The sequence below is a fragment of the Leptosomus discolor genome, chromosome 26 (genome assembly GCF_034619465.1).
Source record: "Leptosomus discolor isolate bLepDis1 chromosome 26, bLepDis1.hap2, whole genome shotgun sequence".
NCBI lineage: Eukaryota > Metazoa > Chordata > Aves > Leptosomiformes > Leptosomidae > Leptosomus > Leptosomus discolor.
In genome coordinates, this window is record NC_141416.1 from 595682 (window position 1) to 617328 (window position 21647).

The window sequence follows — 21647 nt, forward strand, 5'->3', positions numbered from 1 at the left end:
TCACCTCAACGCATGAGCCTTGCCTGCAGCCCTGGTGCTTCGCCGCATTGCCATATCCACAGGCCCATGAGCATCCACGGAACGAAAACCAAGCTACAGACCCACCTGCAACGTACCGAGACCTCTCCTGACCTGGTTACCTCACGCTCTCTTCGTCTTGGAAAAGATTTCTCTGAAAGTTTCCAGCCTGTATCTTTGCTTCCTATGATGCTTCTGCTACTGCTGTCTCAGCCCCTTTCTCTGGGCAACTGCAGCTGGCCAATATCACACCGCTAGGCATCTTGGAAGTTATTTAGCAGTGGCTGTGCTGTAAGAAGCTGATGTTGGAAGATGTCTCTCTTTCTATTCTTTAGTTCTCATCTTGTCTTTTAACGTCTATGTGCAGCAATAAAAATTGACCCTTGATGGCATCGTGTGCCTTCTGTCTTTCTTTCATCTCACCATTTCCATGTCTTTGGACCCAAGAACGTCTTCCTTTACTTTGCATTTCAAAACCCTGCTGTGGATGTGGAGGATTTGTGCCTGTGAAGCAGTGCAGTAAACAGAGAGAGCATGTGGAGCAATGTCTTCTGATACTATCAGCAAAACATAATCTGGTCAATACTTTTCTAGCAGATAGAAAAAAAAGGGTTTTATCCTGCTTGAAAATATGATAGAAATCGACTTTTCACCTTTATTAATGGTAGAATATTGATCTTTATATCTCTGAATTTTGAAGGCAAATCTTAGAAACTGTTAAAAGGTAAATTTAAGTGGAAGTAAGCCCCAAATCCAGGAAAGAAGGAAATGAAATGTTCTTGCTGGGATTTTAATTATTTCTTAAAAACATTCCGATGGAAACAAAAATGTTATTTTTGCTGAATTCTTCTCATGATCCACACTGACTAAATATAGAAACTGGGAGATTTGACTTCAGGAGATGAATCTTTTTGTGGTTCAGGAACAAGTCCGAGCCCTGCAAGACTGCAGTTTTGTTCCCAGGTTTGCTGCAAATACCTTGTGTGGCTTTGGGCAGGTCTCACGCTTGTTATCTATCCGTTTCCCATCTGCAACGAGAAGTCACATCCCTGACTGACAGAGTGGTTGGCATTTCGGGTTCATTAACTTCTGGCAGGTACAATAATATTTTAATTCACTTATAAAGGCATCTTCTTTATTTGGAGTCATAATTTTGAAACTGAGGGAGGCCCATTGTCGCGAGGGACATTATACCTGTTTAAACACTGAGTTTCAGAGATAATGCTCCCATTGTCTTCCATACTGTGCATGTGACTTCCTTATCTCCGTCTCCATGATGGCCACACAATTTCCATGTCTGGGATGTAGAGAATTGCTATCCACCTACCGTATCATTATGGCAAGGGTGGAGAATATCTAATCTAGAAAAGAAAAGAGTTATATTTAGGTGTGTGTAAACACTGTTACCAAATCAGCTTTTAATGAAACCTTGTGTGCAGGTGTAGAGCGTTTGACGGTAGATTCCTTTTTGTGTTATTTCTGTCAACACCAAAAGGTGACACCATCGAACAGGAATAATGATACGCAAAACATGTCTCAGTGAGGCAAACAAACTCTATGCCTGAACACACATTTCAGTTCAGACAGATGAAGCAGGGGTAGGTGGACCAGATATTCAACAGCACGGAAACGGAGGGGGAGACTAGGAACGTGCACCTCTAGTTCCTACTGTGGGATGCAAACCTTTGGGGATTCAGCAATGAACTCTGCCTTGCTAATAACTGCTTGCTGCTGCCACACGTGTAGTGTCAGTGCCCACTTTCAGGCATGGAAAAAGTCTTAGGAAGTCACATGCAGCTACTAATGAGATCCACCCCATAGGTTAGTCACCTGTGACCGATTTCCAAGCACCTTCATCCAGCTCTATCAGCTGTATTAGTCATTTAACATATTTTCTTCTCTCTCCCTCTGCTCCAAGCGTTGCACCAGGCGCGGCAATCGTAGATGGCAGCACGCGGCTCTGAAAACCCCAGCGGAAGCGGCTGAAGAGACCTGTTGGTTTGTGCTCATCGCGCTTCCTGCGCCAGTAGGAAAATGTGTTGCAAAAGCCCGGACACGCTGCCCTCCTCTGCACCCATGGTTGGTTCTGAGCATTGCTAAGATTCCCCTGTCTATTTACAACAAATTAGTGACATTTGGTCCATGTCAACCTCAGAGTCATTAAGACCCCTGGTAAATCAGGCATGAGTGGGGGTTGTTAAGATATGAGATGATGTTGTTTCCATGAGCACCTCCTGCTCTCCTACGCCCAGTGGAAGCCATGTCCATCATCTCTCCACGCATCACGCATCTGTCATGGAGACTGGGCTGTAATTCATAGGGCTGAATATGACCCCACAGGGCATAGCACTGGGGAATAATCAAGGGAGGCTTGAACTGCCTTTTCCATTAGAGCTGAAGACAATCTTTCAGTTGAAATATTTTTCTCTGTTCCTTCCTTGGAAAAACTTAAAGGGGATCAACATTCTTCTGAAACATGGATGCATCCCCAGAAAACAGAAATTCTGCCACGACATCAGCCAGCCAAACCCAGTGTTTATAAAAAGGAAGTTTAGCTGCTTCGGTGAAAAGCTACATGAAAGTGCAAGACAAAATAAAGGGAAAGCTTTCTAATTTCTTGGCAATATAAAATGTTTCATTCCCTTTTCGGGGAAGGAAAAGAGAGGACAGAAGCAAACCACAAAACCACAAACTGCTAGACACAGACCTTCTGCCTGCCCTTCCCGGGAGCTGGGATGCAGCACACAGACCGCCCCCCCCCGCCCCCATTCCACTCAGATTTGTGCCAGCTGGAGATCTGTCCTGGTGATCACAGAGAAAACTGTCAGGAAGCTCCTAAACTTTATGCAAACATGTTCTGCTACATCTGGAGTGGATCTGAGCCGTGTCTCAAATCTGAGTCCGGTTGTGGGATCTTTGCCCAGTGTCAGGACAAGATGAATTATTAATAAATTAGACAGTTATTACCAGACTGGGTGTGCCTTGCATTAAAAACAACAAATCCCCCGCACCTGAAAGAGGAGGCATCTCTCACAGACCTTGACTGAAGTCCAGGTGTATGGAGGTGTCAGTGAGGCAGGTTCTGGTTGTGAAAGATTCTGGTCATCAAGTTAATCTGTTGTCATCAACTCCCAGGGCTGACTTCTGAAAGCGTATAAAAGCCTGCCGTTTGGGACGCTTATCAACCTGAGTGGCTGCTTCTTCCCTTGTTCCAACAGCAGGAGACACAGGTGAGTCCTTCTATGCATGTTTAGCTATACAGGTGGGAGTTTCTCGTGCTCTGTTCTTGGGAGATAGGGTGATTTTTCTTTGTTTTGTTTCTCCAGTGACAGTTTCAGCTTGCCTCCCTGGCAAGTTCACCTCCACACAGGTGAAAGCCATATTATGTTATTTTGAGATTTTCTGAACCTCCAGACAGTGGCTTGCTGACTCTTTGGATCAGCAAACCCTTGTCAACCCTCATAATTTTTTCCTAACTGATAAGAATCCTTGTGGATAACCATCGGGTATTGAGTATCAGCTACCAAAGGATGGCATCCACCAGCAGCTTGTTTTGCATCTGTTGAGCGGCCGTGGGCTGGTCACTGCAGTCTCCTGGATCTCCAGGGCTTTGAGTTTCACTTCTTGTTATAAAATCATATCATCACTGGGGAGGAGGACAGTTCACCTGCACTCAACTGCCAGAGACATGGCTTCTGCTCTGAGGCTTTCAATGAACTAAGCAGAGAAGTAGCTGTTGCTGGACGGGGTTGTTAATGAATGATTTTTCTCTTTCAAAACCACTTGCAATACTGAAATGTCACTAGCTTTCTGCTCCTCTGACCAGTTTTAAATACTGTTCTGAGGTTCTCCTTGAAGTAAGCATGCTTTTATTAAAATTTGTATTGCTTCTTAAAGTTGCCAAGTTCAGAAAATAGTGTGCAGGGGGAAAGAATGAAAACCCCTCTCACTGTTTCTCTTCCCTCCACCTCTGTAGCCATTTACCTGTTTGGATCACAGCTTTGTTAGGATGGTGCTTGCCTCTCAGTCATTTACGCTTTAATACAGTTGTGCCCTAAGGCCTCAGCAAGGTGGCTGATCTCCATAGAGGCTAACCGTGATGGAAGCCCAGAAAAGCAATACGGGGCAGGTACAGCAAACTGGAGTCACCAACACAAATTTGGTCTGAACAGCAGCATGCTCAGAGATTTCCAAGGGTTTTTTTTTGTGTGTGTTTTTGCTGATAGGATTAACTTTTTAAAAGCTCTTCACTGTTGGTTTGATGTCAAAGCTGAAGAACTGACTGAAACTGTAATATCCAGCAAGAAGTGTGTAGGGCTAAAAATAACTGAAATGGCACCTTAGTTTTCTTCCAGGCTTAGCAAAGATGTCTTCCCACCAGCAGAAACAGCAGCAGCAAATACCTTCAAAATGCCAGGAAAAGTGTCCTCCAAAGGGTGTGGAGCAATGCCAGCCCCCAAAAGGGCAAGCCAAATGTCCTGTGAAGAGCATCCCGCAGCAGCAGCAGCAGCAGCAATGCCCAAAGCAGAAGTAGCACTAACAGCAACGGCCACAAAGTGCCATCGAAGATGCAAATGCTTATTTCCAAGCTCTCCTTCTGTCTGCTGGCTCTGCCAGAATAGCTAGAAATTTGCAGCATGCCTCCTTCAGTTGCGAGCAGAAATTACTTTACAAAGAGATGCAGTTCATTAACTTGGATTTATTCATCCTCTACTATTAAAAAAAAAAAAAAATAATTGTGGGGCCATTTTCTTCTGATCTTTAATTTGGGACATGCTACAATAAAATTATAAGTAATCTCATTACTTGCTTCCTGATATTTTTTTTTTCACTTTACTAGTGTTATTCATTCTCTTTTGCTTTCTTTTACTAGCCAAAGAATTACCTTTAAACGTACACTTGTATATAAGGCACATATACACGGGGAACCATGCTGATTTGCCTTCCAGATTTCCCAAGGAGTTATTTGTCCATATTTTTATTTTGGATAGATCCATAAACCTACAGTTATTAAGGTGATGATGAAGTAGACCAGAAATGTGAAAAGTCTGGAGCAATCAGGACAGAAAATGACCACAATTTCTAGAAAGACCATTTAAATTCAGGGTCCTTTGGGGCAGAGCTGCTGCCTGGGTGTCAAAACTGGCTCAGGACCAATGTGCTTCCTATCTCGGGGCAATCTTGCAACTTGTTGTCATCTTGAACAGGAACAGACTGTGGAAACCCAGTTTTCTGCAAAATATAATATTCTGAAGCATATTCTTGTGGGTCTATCAAAACAATTAATTGTGGTTTTAGAGTCCCAACCGTACTATAACTGCTGAGACAAAAACAGTCTTTGGAAGTTTTTAACACTGAAAGGAAGTTTTTGAGTGCTTGGAATGAGTAGTTTCTGTTTTAAGAATCAGAAAGAGGATTCAGAATGTTTTGATTTCTCAGCAGGACATACTGGCTCAGCTAATTGATTTCCAGCCAGTTGTATGGTAGAGTAGAGGAGGAAAATTATAAATACAGCAGCTATTGAGTGATGTGATATTGGTGTCTGGCAGGCAGACGTGAGCTTGCTCTGCAAACCAGAAGCTGCATGTCTCAGTGCAATTCTGTGATCAGACAAAGAGGCTGGATGTATCTAACACCCATCTAACAGGTACCGGGCCAAGCTAGTGAGATTACATCACCACTGGCTCATCTGAAGTGTGGGAAAGACTCGTTTGCTTGTGCTTGCAACCTGCCTCGTGGACTTGCCTTATGCCTGCCAAAGGTCTCAGAGTGGCTGCGAATATGTTTAAATTGGGGAGATCGCCCACGGGGACAGCTGGGTGTGAGCCGATGCCGTGTGCTGTGCTCTGGCATGGGGCATCTTGCGAGAGGTGTTTCAGTGCAATTAGTGTTCCAGGGCTATCGGCCAGCCCGTGGACTGACACAGTGCAGGGACTCTTGCAGGTTCTCTGTTCTCCAGTTGTGCCTGGAGAGCAGCAGCAGACGCAGGGTCCCCTGCGAGCACCCGAGTTTCTGAGTCCTGATTTGCCAGCTTTGAGCCTAAAAAAACGACTGACTGCTGCAAGCTGAGGCTCCTTTCCATCTTTTTAAGCAGAAGCTATTAAAAATCTCCACAGTTTGGTGTTCAAAGTAATTTTTATTGTTAATTTTCACAGTGAAATAAATCCTGGATACAATATCAGCCTAAAATAATTAGAGATAAGTACCAAATACATGTGCAACAACACCGTGTGGTGAAACATGTTCCAGGGTGTAATTGAGACAGCGCTGTGTGTGCTTCCTCCTTTATCCTGCCTAACAGATAGAAGCCACGCCTGAGGTTAATCTATTTCAAAACATGTCTGGATTGGATTCAATTATCTATGTGTTTTCCATACATAATCTCAGCTCGAGCTGTTCTTTTACACATCCTAGAAAATCCAAGGTGAGGTCTCTGAGGAAAGCGCTGATTACTACTAATTCAGCTAAGCAGATAATTAACAGGTGATAACTCTTTCGTAAAAATCTTCCTATTTCCTCTAGCTCAATGGATTTTTTTAATTGCATAAAGTATTCAGCACTATGGATCCATGATTCGGAAAGTCTTGTTGCCAGTGACAAGAACCCCCTAGAGCAGGTTCTGCACAAACCTCAAATCCTATTATTAATAGGCAAAACCCCTAAATGCAAGGTGGGAGATGGCATTCGCGTACAGGGAGCTGGGGAGGAAGGCACGAAAGCCTCGGGAGGAAGGAGGCAGCATGTGGGTCTGGAGGGTGAGCTCTAGGTCCCTAACTGCGTTTGGGTTAAGTTTTGGTATTCAGCTTAACGAACCCTGACTTGTGCGTGCCATCATGCTCTTTGGTCCCTGTCTGGGCCTTTAAAAGCCAGCGGGATGATTGGGAGAGGGCAGAAATTCAGGCGGCTGGAAAGCTGAACGCACATGCCTACAACACCGCTTGAAGCCTTATTACCTATCGACAGTCCCGGCGTGCCAGTTAGCGCATGGCTGTTAGTACAGGGTAACTCTAGCGTTAGGTGGGCAGGGAGTTGGGAGCTGTGCTTCTTAACAGAAATTCTGCAGTGAATGGAAGGGTGGTGGAAAACGACCTCTGGTTGTGAGGCACGGGGAGAGGAGCTCTGGGTTCACACGTCTTCTCTCTTCAGGGCTTCCCTTGTCAGCTGCAAGTTAGTTCTGCATGGGTGGCCACTGGTTGGGCTGCTTCACCTGCTGCTGCTCGATGGGAGGACACTTCTCTGGAAGGGAGCACTTCTCTGGCTCAGGGCATGGAACGGGGATTGGCACTGGGATCTCCTTGCATTCCTGCTTCTCCTGGGGACATGGTGCAGGTTCAGGGCATGGAATGGGGATTGGTGCCGGGATCTCCTTGCATTCCTGCTTCTCCTGGGGACACGGTGCAGGTTCAGGACACGAAACAGGGATTGGCACAGGGATCTCCTTGCATTCCTGCTTCTCCTGAGGACACGGTGCAGGTTCAGGGCATGGAACAGGGACTGGCACAGGGATCTCCTTGCACTGCTGCTTTTCTTGGGCACATGGTGTGGGTTCAGGGCACGGAACAGGGATCGGCACAGGCGTCTCCTTGTGCTCTTGCTTCTCCTGGGCACACGGTGCAGGTTCAGGGCATGGAACAGGGGTTGGCACAGGGATCTCCTTGCACTGCTGCGTCTCTTGGGCACACGCTGCAGCCTCTGAGCAGGTGACAGGAGCAGGCACAGGGATCTCCTTGCACTCCTGCTTCTCCAGCACACATGGAGTTTGTTCAGAGCTGGAAACAGGGACTGGCACAGGCAGCTCTTTGCACACTGATTTCTCTTCGGGGCATGAAACAGGCTCAGGGCATGATACAGGTGGGAAGGTTGGTGGTAGCTTGCATTGCTGTTGCTGCTGCTGCTCCTGGGGTGGACACTCAGGTGTTACGACCACTGGTGTTTCCCCGTTGCCCGGTTCCGCCACTGGGGTTGGCAATGACACTGTTTTTTCTGGGCATGGTACCACTGCTACTGGGATTGGTTCTGAACAAGGTGTTGGGACTTGGACTTCAGGTTGCTGCTGTGGACATGGGACTGGCTCAGTGCATGGCACAGGCTCTTGGTTTTGCTTTGAAATTGTTTTGCTCAGGCCAGGTGGGAGGATGATTTCCTGCTTGATTTGCGTTTGATTCAAAGACATCTTTGCAGGCAACAAGGTTATCTGAAAGAAATATCAGAGTGTTATTGTGTCTGCTAAATGAACTGCATTGGGATAAAGGTGAAATGATTGTAAGAAACAAGAATCAGCTGCAAGAGTAAAGTTCTCTTAGTTTGCCCTTGGTTTCCCAAGGCAGGTTGGCTCAGAAAGGATTTGCTCTTTCTTTTTCATCCTGCCTTTCAGCTCCTTCTCTGACTCTGTCTTATCTTGTTCCTTCTTTCTGTTCTGCAGTGTGGGACAGCCCTGTCAGGTCTAAGTGAGGTAGAGCCACTCCTTTGAACTTGGAGCTGATTTACACTTCAGAGCTCTTCATCCTGTTGCTTAGCTCTTCCCAACGTGTTAACTCCCTTTCATTTCTGTCCTGGGGAATTGATGAGAGGAGGTGGCAAATAACAGATCTGCTGGTTTGATAGCGGTTTCAGAAAGTCAAAATAATAATAAAAAATAAATGAATGCTGAAGACAAACATTCTAAAAGTTTGGTGTATGAAAAGTAGAAAAATACAAATCTCTGCCCAACAGGATACTTTACGTTGACAAAACTGCTATACTTCATTTGATTGTGCCCTTTTTAAAATAATTTCCAGATTTTGCTTGGAATTAGAAACCTGAAATGCTAAGGCCTCAAGGTGGACCTCAGCAGTAAGCCGATATCTTTCTGAAGTATTAGGAATCTTTACAGTAACAGTAGGCCAACTCCTCCTCTTGCTCTGATTTCACTCAGACCCCATTGATGCTGCAATGAATTGAGGTTACCTGTGGCACAGTCCTTCCAACTGTCACGGAAAAAATTAGCAGTGGTAATGCGTCCCTATGTTTCTGGATTGTCATGGCCACTAATAATACATGTAGCTTGCATGAATCAGAGTAATCAGAAGGGATTTCTTCTCCCAAGGCCAGTAACATGCTACAGGGCAAATGAGTTTTCCTAACAATTTATGAAACTGCCTCTGTTCTGTGGGCTGCTGAAGGCAGGCACCAGGCTCAACTGGAGTGGTGCTGTGTCTTTGGTAAAGCCTGTGTTGCTGTTTTTCTAAAGACAGTCTAAGGGCACAAATAAAAGGTTAGAATTGCAAGAAGTGTTGGTTGGAAGGGGAATTTTTAAGTCCCCTCGACACAGGACTAGCAGTGACACAGATCATGTGAGAGTGTGCAAGTCTGTTCTCCCTTCCCCGTGTTACCTACTCCGCTCAGCACATCTTCAAAGCAAATTCATTCCTCTCTTTACATCCTCCTGGATCCTCCAGATCAATATCCTTTGTCTCTTGCTATTATCTTTATAAGGACCTGATAAGATCTTAAGCCAAATTAATATATCACTCTTGACGTGGTTAGCATGAATGAGAGAGCACACTAGGAATACTTTCACCCTTCTGCTCCCTACAGCCCCTCATACCCCCAAATCTATCTTTTAGAAAATAATTCTTCAATGAAATTCAAGTTTTAAAAATATTCTTGTTATATATAGCAGAATCACAGAAAATAGATTTGGAAGGAGTTTTAGGAGGCCATTTAGACCTTTTCCTTCCCTGAAGGCAGGATCAGTTATACTTAAACCAACGTAATTTTATCTAATCTGTTCTTCAGAAAGGGTCTAATTTAGCACTTAACTATCCTCAGATTTACACACAATCTGAATTTGCCTTGCAGAGTCATTCCGAGACTGCTCGTCCTACCCCAATGCCCACTGTTTCTCTTTGCAGGAATCTTTTGCCTATTCAAAGGTATCAAATAAAACACTTCTTTAAAGAGTCTGCCTCCATGAAGCCAAGCAGTAAAATCATAGACATCACAAAAAAAAGTTAGTATTCTCTGACTTACCCAACCAGTCAACAGGGAGAAGCGCAAAGTCGAGTGGATGGTGGAGCACGGAGATTTGAGAACTTTTATATGGTTTCAAAGCCCTGCCTTCTGGGAATGAGTCCTCCTAGGTAATGAGCTCATTCTTTCACAACTGCTGTTGTGCATTTCCTCCACAGACTTGTTTTACACGTAGGCATTGTGAAGAGAGGCTTTTGGTGCAGAATGTGTTTTAATCCCCTTTCTGACTAATCTGATTTAACAAAAAAATTTCTGCGTGAATAAATGTCATATCTTTAGGTTAATAAATACATCCATTGCAGACCCCATGGAGATCAGGGGTCTTAGTGTGGTGTCAACCAGCATGGTTCCACTTCAACCCATGTGTGAGTCATTCCATGCCAGCTAATGTCCCTGCTTCTTAGGATGTATTTGTAGTTAAAGACAGGTAGACTGCTCTGTACTTCTCCCACCTGCTTTTCATCCATTGATTCTCTAAAGTGACTTTCTTGTGATTCTGTAAAATCCTAATGAATGTTTTTTGGGTTTTGTTTTTGTTTTAGTTTTTTTTTCCCCATTAAGATCTTCATAGATTTCATTCTTCTTTTAGAACAGATAATTTTGAATTCATATTATTTTCCGTGGTACAGAAGTTGCCGCTCCCACCCGTCTAAATGTGACAGAAGAGGGAACTGAGTTTATCTCCGTGTGTCACGTGAAAAGTAAAGGGATTTTTTAACAATGTGCAAGATCTGTTGCATGCAAATCGAATTTGGACACTGGTCTCATTCAGGTGCTGGAATGGCATTTGAAAAGAAATTTCAATCTACATGTGGAATAAAGGGAGCTTGTAGGGTATACAGTTTGTTCTCTAAGCATTATTCCACATACAGAAAAATCTATTGAGTGAAAATAGCTGACTGATTATCATCCTCAAAATCTCAGGGAGCTATCAGGGTACAAGTCAAACAGTCCTCATTTCTGATGGTAGGATTATTTTCAGCAGTGGAGACGACGCGTCCCACACAGAGTTGAATTTCATCATATTTGGTTGTCTTGGGACTATCTTTGTCCTGTCTCCACCATTTTACCAGAACTCTTATCAGAGCACGCACTCCAGATGCAATCGTTGCAACAGGCTGAGCTGGTACCCGTCACCAGTTGAGATTCCTGGGCTGCAAATGTAAGAAGCTGTTTCTAGCTGTGGTGTAACTTCCTCTGTTAATAACCGTTTGGCAACTGAAGGACAGAACACCTGAATTTTAGACCACGTCTTCTTCTCCTATAGTGTGACTTCGTCTGTGCAAGTTCCTTTCTTACCTCATGGCAGGTGGGGCTCTGTCTTGCTGCCTGCCTGCCCGGCTCTGGAAGATGCTTAGCTTTAGTTGTCAGCCTTTGCTAGTGAGGGGAAAATCCCAGCCCAAGATCTAAACCTGACTCAGGCCTCACCTGCTGCTCTGCTGGTACAAATTGCGGTTGTATCTCTGCTGAAGGCAGGAACTAGGACACTTTCCAGCAGTGGAAAACCTGCCTGTCTGCTTTCTAGGTAGCATCAGGCTTCGCGGTTATCAAAATAGCCCTTCTGCTGAGATATGCTCCTGGAACATCTCCCTTCAAAGCAGGAAGATAAAGGGAATAACCCCAGACTCAGAAAAAAAGTGAGTTTTATCATTGCACTTGTTGACCTGAAGAGGACAGAGCAGCTGGGTTTGAAAGGACTCAGCGCATTTCATTAAATCAAACATTGCGTTTGAATATTTGTGCAATATTCACAAGTGAATACACATCTTTAGGTCAGAGTTTCAGTAATCTTCATTATGTCCGTCAATTAGAGCACCTGAGAGGAACAGGTCACGTAGCACTTGTGCAGCAGTGTTGAGGCAAAGACTGTTACAGGCTGTACAGCCATGGCTCTGTGTTCAGACATTGCTTTTATTTAAGCAAGCAGTGAGGTTTCTGGAATATTTATGTGTCAAATTTCCAGCCTCAACTTGCAACATCGAGTGATTAAAGAAAATAATTTTCCATAGCTAGAAGGCAGACGGCCTGAACCCTGTCTGGAGATCAGAAGGTGGGGCCATCCTGACCTTAAACACTGGTTTGGATCCAGATCTGGAGAGACTTGGGGAGGTCACTTCATCTCCATGTCAGCAACCTCAGCAGAAAAATGATGGTAATTATCATTGAAGAGGCTCTGAAGTCAGCCCATGGAAAGGGAGTGAGTGTTTTTCCCATAGTAGAGGTGTAATTGCTTTCCCCTTCCGTGTGAATTGCACAAAGACTATTTTTAGAGGCAAATGCCATATGCAGTGAAACCTGCCTTACTGAAACATTTGGGAAACTACGGGAGAAACGTGCATTCAGAAAGGTGGCTTCACAGTGAACGTGGTGCTAAGCAGCTCCTCGGCTCTTGCCTGGTGGAGCCCGGCTCAGCTCCCAGTCAATACCGAAGTGGTACCTCTAACACCACAAGTGATAAAAATACTGGCCCGGGCCCATCCTTCCTAGACAGAAAATCTTACTCCAGCTCCCACACAGCTTGGGTAGGAGCTGCGCTGCTATCTGCCCGTCAGTGGCCTTGCAAATGCTGATCAGGTAATTAAGTCCCCAGAAGTCTAAGATGCCCTTGGAGGTATGCAGCCGTTCTGCCAGCAGCTCCAAATGGAGGTCTGTAGCTGTCAACTTCATCTGGTTTATCATTGACGTGAATGTCTCAACATCTCTAAGGTCTAATGCTTCAATCTGAAAAATAGGATCAGCTTTTTTTGGAAGTGAAGAGCCGTGCAGAGAACCTCAGCTCAGGATGTGAAATGCTCGCTGTGACCCTCACCTCATGTCTGCATGGATGCTCTTTGATTTTTCTCCATCCAGTACTTTGAACCTTTGTGCACAGGGAGAACGATCTGAGGAAACTATTGCACTCCCAGATTTCATGTCTTGGTGTGATTCAGAAGTTGCTGAACTGGATCTCCCAAGACACGGCTCGCCCTGGTGGCTTAATTAGACACTGTTTCGTTAACACCCCATCTTGTTCTTTATTATTGTGTCTGTCATCATTTTAGGGTGGACATCTTGACTAATTATCTCACAGGACAAAAGACATAATTACCTGTTGCTGAATTTCCTAGTATCGGTTTTTCTGCCTGTGAGTTCAGTCACTAAAGCATCTTCTGTCCTGGTGCTGGAGACTGAGTGTCCAGTCGTGTTACAGAAGACGAGAAACTGGTCGCCCACAGGGATGGCCAAATGCTGTACTATCTGAGCACTGGATGTGAAGTATCCATGCTACAATATTTTTTTTTCTGCCTCATTTCATGAGTGGTTCCTCTTCATTTTTGCCTCAATGCAGCACCCGAGCTTCCCAGGAACGAGAGGGTTTCCTATTAAACCTATATCAATGGATTAGTTTAACAACTCTCGAGACGCACATGGCTGAATCACTGAGTTAAACCTGTGACTCTGCTTTCATAGTTATGAAAACTCTTCCATAAATTCACCAACCTCCATCGTAAAGCTTTTTCCATATTTTCATTCCAATTTTCTGATTTGGCAGACTATTCCAGAGTCTTCCTGCACTGATGCTTGAAAATCTCCTAATTCCCTGCCTAAATTTATTCCTAACTGCTTCTGCAGAATTACTGTGCTTCTTGAGTACAAGATTGCCTCGTTGAAAACCCATTGGGCACGACAGGAACACTTTCCAGTCGTCCATTACATCAAAGAGCCTAATTCTCAATTGCTTCATTCATGCACTCGAGCTCAGGAATGAACTTGTTGGAATTTAGCCTGTCATCAGCCTTTTCTAGTCCATCAGGACATGCAATTATAAGTAGAGCAGCCTGGGGGGGGGTCACCCTAGCTTTGTGCTCATCTCTGCAACGCTGCTGCTGTTGGAGAACAGTGAGCTGGGGTACAGGGCCATGTTTCAGGCTTCCCTGCCCTCTTGGAAGGGGATGGAACAGCACCTTGCTGGAGTAGCAGCTGCATGGTGGTCAGGCAGGGGTCTGGTGCAACAGGGAGGTTCTCAGGGCACTGCTTGCATTTGGATTAAGGTTGTTTTATGCTTCTAAAGAAGGTAGTAAGGACCTTGAACGTTCCTGAGGTTCAGACCCCACATTTTGAATTTCTGTGTGAATTTGCTGCCTGTGTTATTTTTGTTGTTTCTGGCAGGACTGAAGCCATGGGGCTTTAAGGCAGAGCATTGGGAAGACTTCTGAATCAGAACAAGATTTACTGCTTCAGGTGTGGCCAACACAACAGCCTTCTGCTGCTAAAATAGAAAATGCCTAAGAATGAGGAGTTTTCTCTCCTAAAGGTCAGGAAAAACCACCTGTTTCTGCCAATTGGGCAGTTCTAGGGCTGTGAAAAAATGTACATCATGTACAGCACAGACCCGTCTCTCTGGGAGGTAGGGCTCCTGGGGTATATAAGGAACTCTCTGATTCCCAAATCTGTTACACCGTCTTTGCATTGATTCGTTGCTTCACTGGTGGGTTGGGTAAGTTTGATTTTGATGAATCTATTAAATACTGTTAATTAGGCTTGCCATAATATGATTTACTGTAGGATTAGAGTTTGGTGATGGTAATTTCACTCTTGCATTTGCAAATGGAATCAATTGAGATTAAATTTCAGGCGCTGCAGGCTCTAGGAATTAAACTCTTTCTTCTTCATCGTTTTTGCATCTGTGTTATGCCACAGATTAATGGAGATAATCTTGGTTCTACCTATACCATTCTTGTGACTTTGATGGCATCAAACTGTTGCACAAGGTGATTATAGGAAGAGAATCAGGCCCAGAGGACTCGGAGATTATACAAACATGCCTTGCATTATAATCCTAAAACTACTCTATTAGCTGAATTGTTATGGAAAGAGGACATTTTAGAAGCTTAGTGTGTCCTGAGCATCTGATTTAATAACATATTCTGGCTGACAGAACAAACTCCCTGGGGAGGAAAAGGAAGGGGTAAATCCTAGAGCAGCAGGGAAGGCTTTGAGGATCCTCACAGTCTTGCATGAATACTGTCTGACAAAACAGACCCTGACCCAGCCTTGGTGTCCTCAGAAGTGTTTGGGCTGCAAACCTGTACTAACACGGGTGAGTGCTGGAACAGGGATCATCTGACAAGGTCTGGGTAGTGAAAGGGACATTGAGCAGATGAATACACAGGGGGAAGATAGCTTGGGAGGGGCAATTGTTGGTCTTCAAGCTCAAGGGAGGGAGACTTATCTTGGATCTTCTCCTTTCCAGTGCTTTGAATTAGTCATTAAAACCGTAACAATCCTGAGCTTTCACAATTTGCTTCGTTCTAACACCTGCATGTGGATGAAGGTGAAGCTACCAGTGCTCCTAACAGAGAAGTGTTGCTTTTGCTGCTGCTTTTCTTTCCTCTCTTGGTTTGTTCTTTTACAAAAAGAAAAATAACTGCAGTTTTTTATTTCCTCAAAAACATTGGATTTTCTTTTTTCTTGTAACATTTTTCTCAGTCTCTGGCTCGTAAGAGGAATGTCCTCCCAGCTAAACCAGTAGCAGTGCAGGCAAGCAGCTCCTCTGCCACCTTCAGTAAGCAAAGCCAGTCACCCAACAGTGGCAGGGCCAGACACAGCCACAGCCAAAAAGAAAAGAAACCTGAGGAGCTTTTTACGTCAAAACCAGAAGCCAAGAAATGCCAACCAGAAGCCAAGGGCCCACAAGCTCTCCTTTCTGTGCCACACCTGGAACAACAGCAGAACCAGAAGCCGAGTCAATGGCCTTCCAAGCCAAAGTAGCTCCTGCCTATGGAAAGCGATGGCAGAGGAAGAAGGTCTGGGGCGTGCCGTGGTGACTTCACGTTCTCATTGCTGGTGTGATAGAGGCTGCACTAGATACATTTCGCAGCTTCGTCTTCTGCAGCTGGGTACCTCGGTGACCGCGTGCTGCTTCCCCATTCAGGGCAGAGATGCTGGCAGTCCCCGGAGCCGTGCTGCTGGGGGCGTTGTGCCTTTGAATTAATGTCTGTTGCTGCTGCAGAGGGGACAGCTGTGGCCAAGATCATGAGTTCAAACCTCAGCACCCAGGTTTCTCTCCCATTGAAAGCCCAGCTGATGGCTGGAGCTAATGGATGTGGGTGCTGGGGAGAGAGAAAGTTGTGTTGAAACTCCACAGCTCAGCTTAAGTATTTTAAAAGTCACCAGGGCTATTGTGATCGTGTAGTCAGATTTTCTTCAGAGACAAACCTCCACTGAGCCTGGTAGCAACCAGAACAAAGAGGTGTGTGGGGCTACTAATTGCAGAACAGCAAGAGTTCATTAAGTAATAAAACACTTTTAAAATGAGGCAAGAAGGAGTCCAAGTGAGGAGTATTTCATTCTAATGCATGATGGGGTTAGTATTTTGCCTTCAGTGCTGTTAAATCACTGAAATAGTGAGACTACAAATTTACTGCTTGCTGGGCTAATGACATGTTACGTTTTATTATCTACAGCCTGTATGCTGTTTTCTAATTACAAGTCTGGTACAATAGAAGTGCGATCTCTGCTTATTTTCTCATGTTTCTTTTATTGTCTGCCCTCCCCTCCCTGCTCACACCTTACTGCCCTGCAGCGAACAGACTCACTCTCCTGTGAAAAACCCGAGGTGCAGCCCAGCTGCCGTTCCAGTGTATGTTCTCAATGCCCAGAAGCACACGGAATAAGGCACGGGCTTTTACAGCAGTGGGAGTGGGAGGCTGTGCTTGGGCTGCAGGGAGCATTTGCAACTCAGATTTAACTTCATGCCCGTGCTTTGGCACCGTAAGGAGCGTTCAGACATTAGGATCCTATGACACAAAGGCATTGGGCTGCCTGTTTAAACTATTTCCCTGGAGACAGAGGGCACCTGGTTCTGCAAGGCTGGTGCAGGAGGTGGTTGCGTGTGTGAATGCTGCGCTCTAGTGGTTTGTATAGCTTGGAGGAAATGTCCGTGCCTTGTGAGTCTGGAGGACATGGCCATGACTCTGTGAGGCTGGACAAAATGTCCATACTTTGGGAAGGCTGGAGGAAATGGCCGTGCCATGGTGAGGCTGGATGAAATGGACATTTCTCGGCAGGACTGGAGGAAAAGTCAATGCCTTGGCAAGGCTGGAGGACGTGGCCATGCCTTGGTGTCCTGGTTTGAGCTAAAAGAGAACCAATTCTGTTCAGTGATTTTACTTGCCAGTTAAGTCTTTTCTATGTAACTGCACTTTCTGAAATCAACAGCATGTTTTTCCAGACAGTGGCTGCTTCTAGTTGTGATAACGATTGATGTCTATAGTTCATACCAAGGGGTGGTGTGCAGAAAGGCTCTTGCTTATACTTGCTCCTATAGCAACCAAGGTCACTGCTAAATCTTGTACTCCTTGTTGGGGTCCTGGAAGTGAAAAGGGTCACACGCACATAAAAAGGTCGCACCTGCAGGGAGGAGCGAACTGGGCAGGTGACCCAAAACTGGCCAGCAAAGTATTCCATCCCATATATGTTGTATTCAGTATAAAGCTGAGCGATCATGAGGGTCACGCCCCTCTTCTTCAATGGCCGACATCCAAGGAGGACTCTGTCCGTTCTTCTGCCTTTGATCCCGATCCATGTATTCCTGAATCCAGTGCCTGAATCCAGCTCCTGCACCCGGTTCCTGTCTGCTGCCGAGTCCAGCCTGGGACTTCCCCAGTGCCAGCCCCGCAGCGTCAGTGGTGACATATCATCAAGGGGTGGGGGTTTGCATTCGGTATTGGCTGTGTATTGGTTTTGTATATATTTGTATATATTTGATTATTTTCTTATTTTTATTATTATATTTTCTTTTATCGTTATTGTTTCATTAAAGCTGTTGTAGTTTTCTATTCCAACCTGTAAGTCTCTCTCCCTTATTCTCTCTCCCTTCCCCTTCTGGGAGGGGAGAGGGGTTAATAGAGAGCATCTGTCATTCGTTAGTGGCTGGCACAGCCTCAACCCTTGACACTTGGCAAGGCTGGAGTAAGTGGCTCTGTCTTGGAGAGACTGGAGGAAATGACCATCCCAGCCCCATGCAGGTACTTCTCTAAGGCAGATCTCTTTCTTCAAAGGAGGTCTCACTTTCTCTGCTTTGCTATTGTAGCCTAACACATGCAGTGTCTTCCACTACGCACTAGTTTTAAGGCTTAACAACTCCCCGCTGTAGCTCCCTCCTGCTTTACAGCTCTTTGCCTAGTTTATTGGTATTTTTTGTGTTACCGTTAACAGAGCAAAGCTAATTTTACATCACTTGAGGCTTCAATCCAATATCCCAGAGCACACCTAGCCAATTTACCTTGTTTCTTCTATCTTCTTTTTTGACTGGCTTGTTCTTCTGCCAAATTTCTATATTTGGAGCAGGCAGGGAGCTTTGCATTCCTGGTGCATTGGCTCACGCTCCAAAATTGTTGCACTGTGAGGGTGCTCCTTTGCATTCCTGACTTATTAAAGGGAAGGTGGTGGATTCCCTAATGTCTCACCTGGCATCTCCTCCAGGATGTTTTTCATCTTCCCTCTTCTCAGCGCCACAGCCCTGTTTTAACTTCTTTTTCCCACCTTCATCTCGTGCTGTTTTCCAGGTTGAGTCAGACATGTTAAAAAAGCATGGGAGATTTTCTGAGCTGACAGCCACTGCAGGGCAGGGCTGGCTTGTGAGGAGAAGGTGGTTACGACCAGGATATGCACAGATGATGACAACAGAAGCGCGCATTTTTGACAGGCATTTTCACGTGAAAGTGAAACGCTCATTAAAGTGTTACATAGTGAAAGTCTCCAAAGTTCCCATGTTGCCAAAGTTAAAATGGAGCCTAACTGGGTTTCTGGGGTTTTTCTTTATTTCTTTGATTCTATGGTTTTGGAGTGTGCTGATTAAGAAGGTTTAGATATAAAGTCTTACAGACATTACTGCGTATTAACAAGAAAGACCAGTCATTGTTGTGATCAAGAAATAAAACTTTGCCTGGGCTTTCAGTAAGTCAGGCAGGTCCATGTGGGCTTTCAGTCAAGTATGGGATGAAATAAGGATTTGTTAGAAGGTTGGGGCAGTGCCTGCATCCAGACTAGAGTAAAAATGGTACAAATGTGAACTGCTCACTTTGGTTGACGGGGAGGATCACACCTACGACCTTTGGAGCTAAAAAGCCATGAAGAGTTATGGCTTCGGATCAAAGAACCAATTTCTGCAGGAGAGATGCCACAACAAAGCCACATTTCTTGTGGTTCAGGCAAAGATGAACACACTGCGTGCTGACCAGCAAGGGTCAGGATTCATTCTTGTTGGAGAAGCCTGTGGTAAAGGGAACATTTCACTCTCTGTGATTCTTGCTCTGTGTGAGGCAGAGTTGTCCAAGAGTTCCTAAACTTTACTATTCAGTTTCATTGCAAATTTATTTATGGACATTTTTCTTTTCTTCAAAAAACACCTGGGCAGAGCTAGTTCTCTTGTTCACAAAAACCCACTTTTTTAAATAAACATATTCAGGTACCGGTCCTCTTGGGGTAGGTTTCATCTCAGCCAGTGCTAGATGTCAGCGGGGCCAAGCACTCCTCTGCGCTGGTCCGCATCAGCTCTCTTGTAGTCAGCAGGAAGAAATTGTCCATTTTGGGGGATATTTCATGTGACAACGTACACATGAAGGCATTGATTAGATCTTCAGTGACTTCAAAAAATTAATCTCTCAGTTTTCGAACTTGTTTCTTTAATCTGGGCACAGCATGCGGTAAGAAGGTGACTCACTGAGAAAGTCACTCGTGGGACTGGAGGAAGTTTATCTGCTCCTGGTGTTTTTTGTGGCCTGTTGTGCTGTCAGTCACAGCCTTGACAGCTGAGCTTGTTGTGCAAGGGCTGCAATCAAACGTGACTGTAGCTCATCTTTTCCGCTCATCTGAGAGTCACTGGACGGTGTATTCCCACCGCTCTGATAACAGATGATTGTGTTGGGATCACGGAAGCATCAGGACACCAACAGCCAGGTGCTCTCCAGAGCTATGTGAGCTAAAAATGAAGTTCTCTGTGGATGATGAACTGCACCCGCCCCAAGGGGTGATATGAATTTTACTAGGAGCTCCTCTTTTTCCTCAGAGGAGCCAGTGCTGTGTATCCAGCCTGCACACACAACTGACCCTGGCTACTGGGTGCTTCAGGGCAGCTGAGAAGCTCTGCCAGCTCTTGCCAGGGACTAAAGATAGAGAAGGACATGGAGCTGTCAGCGCAGCTCTCACAGCATGAAGCCAATGCCATGTGTGTGCAGAAGGAAGGTAAGTGATGGGAAAGCCCCATTTCTGGGGGACCGCCAGGACACTTCCAGGGACTGTGATGCTTGGCTCCAGTGAGTCTCTGGAAAGCCATTATTGCATGTTATTGGGTTCACTTCTGCCTTGCAAAACCCCTGAGGCAGGGGGTGCCACTGCTGCTGCCTCTCCAAATACCATTCAGTCTTACCATGCCAGGGAGGATTATACAAAAGGTAATTACTCTTACCATAGGGAGCTGACATTCAACTACTCATCCTCAGGGATGAGTACACTGATGCTAGTCACTACGAGTGTTGCACACAGGGCAGCTTTTGCATAGGAGCTAATAGGCTACGTTGTGGGTACCTCATACCTTCAAGGCACGTTTAGTAGCTATATAAAAGCTCTCCTTCTATTAGGGCTCACTGGTCACATCACAAAGCTGTTCTCACCAGGGAGCTGGGTAAGTCTGGTTTGTGCTAAGCCTCTGTAGCTGCTGAAATGCAGATTTATTTCTGCTTTTTTATGTATGAAAAGTGCTCTGTGGGAGAAGTTTTGAAAACTAGTTGGTTTGAACTGCTGCGTTGAAGTGGGAGTGTGCTCTCAGTGTCTGGGCATCTGAGTTCAAGAGACACTCCTGAAAAATGTGAGGAAAGGTTGTTAGCAGTAATTGGGGTGCTGCTGTTGTTGTTTGCTTTTGGGGGTGCCTGGCAACAGCCAGAGCAGCTTTGGTGTATCAGGAACATAATGCTAGGGGAACTGTAAGCAGGTCTTTGTTCAGTTGTGGTATCGCTGCCCTTTAATTGTCTTTGGTTCCCTAATGAGAATGCGATGCTGGGACTGAGCTGTGAACTCTCTGCTGCCCATGGTGTGACAGGATCACCAAGCAGCGGTGTCTTGGGTGCTCTTTACCTCTCCTGCTATGGCAGATGTGGCCAGAGGTTCAGAGCTTGTTCCTGCGTTGGGCCTTTCTCTCAACGCGTCAGCAAGAGGTCAGAGGCAGTCGCCAATGAAAAGCAGGGGGGGGGAAACTGGATTTAGTGATTGAAAGGCAGCTCTGAGATCTGAGATCAGCCATTCCTCTGCCGACCTCCAAGATCTATTCCCCCCCGTGGAGGTCCAGGTGATGGGGAGAGAGTTGCAGTCTGGGGAGATACTTAGTGCAATGTGTCCGTATTTCCCCACTGCTTGACTTACGGCCGTGTTTCAGAGCTAAAAATGATGGGTTAGGTCCTCAGCTGCTTCTGGTGTGGTTTTGAGCCCATGGCATAGGCGGGTCGTTTCTCCGGCACCCTGTGAAGCGAGCCAGTCCTGCGGCACGGGCAGCAGCAGGACTGTGAGAAACTCAGCCGGCTGCCCGTCTGAAAGCTCTGCTTCCTCACCTGTCATTCCAGTCCTGCCAAAGCCTCACCAAG

General features: G+C 45.5%; 1 protein-coding gene across 1 annotated transcript; it reads right to left on the reverse strand.

Moving 5' to 3' along the window:
* Nucleotides 1-7186: 7186 nt before the first annotated feature.
* On the reverse strand, nucleotides 7187-8191 carry LOC104349662 (uncharacterized). Its single transcript, XM_086478217.1, has one exon. The coding sequence runs from the start codon at nucleotides 8189-8191 to the stop codon at nucleotides 7187-7189; it is 1005 nt and encodes a 334-aa protein (XP_086334343.1).
* Nucleotides 8192-21647: the final 13456 nt, after the last annotated feature.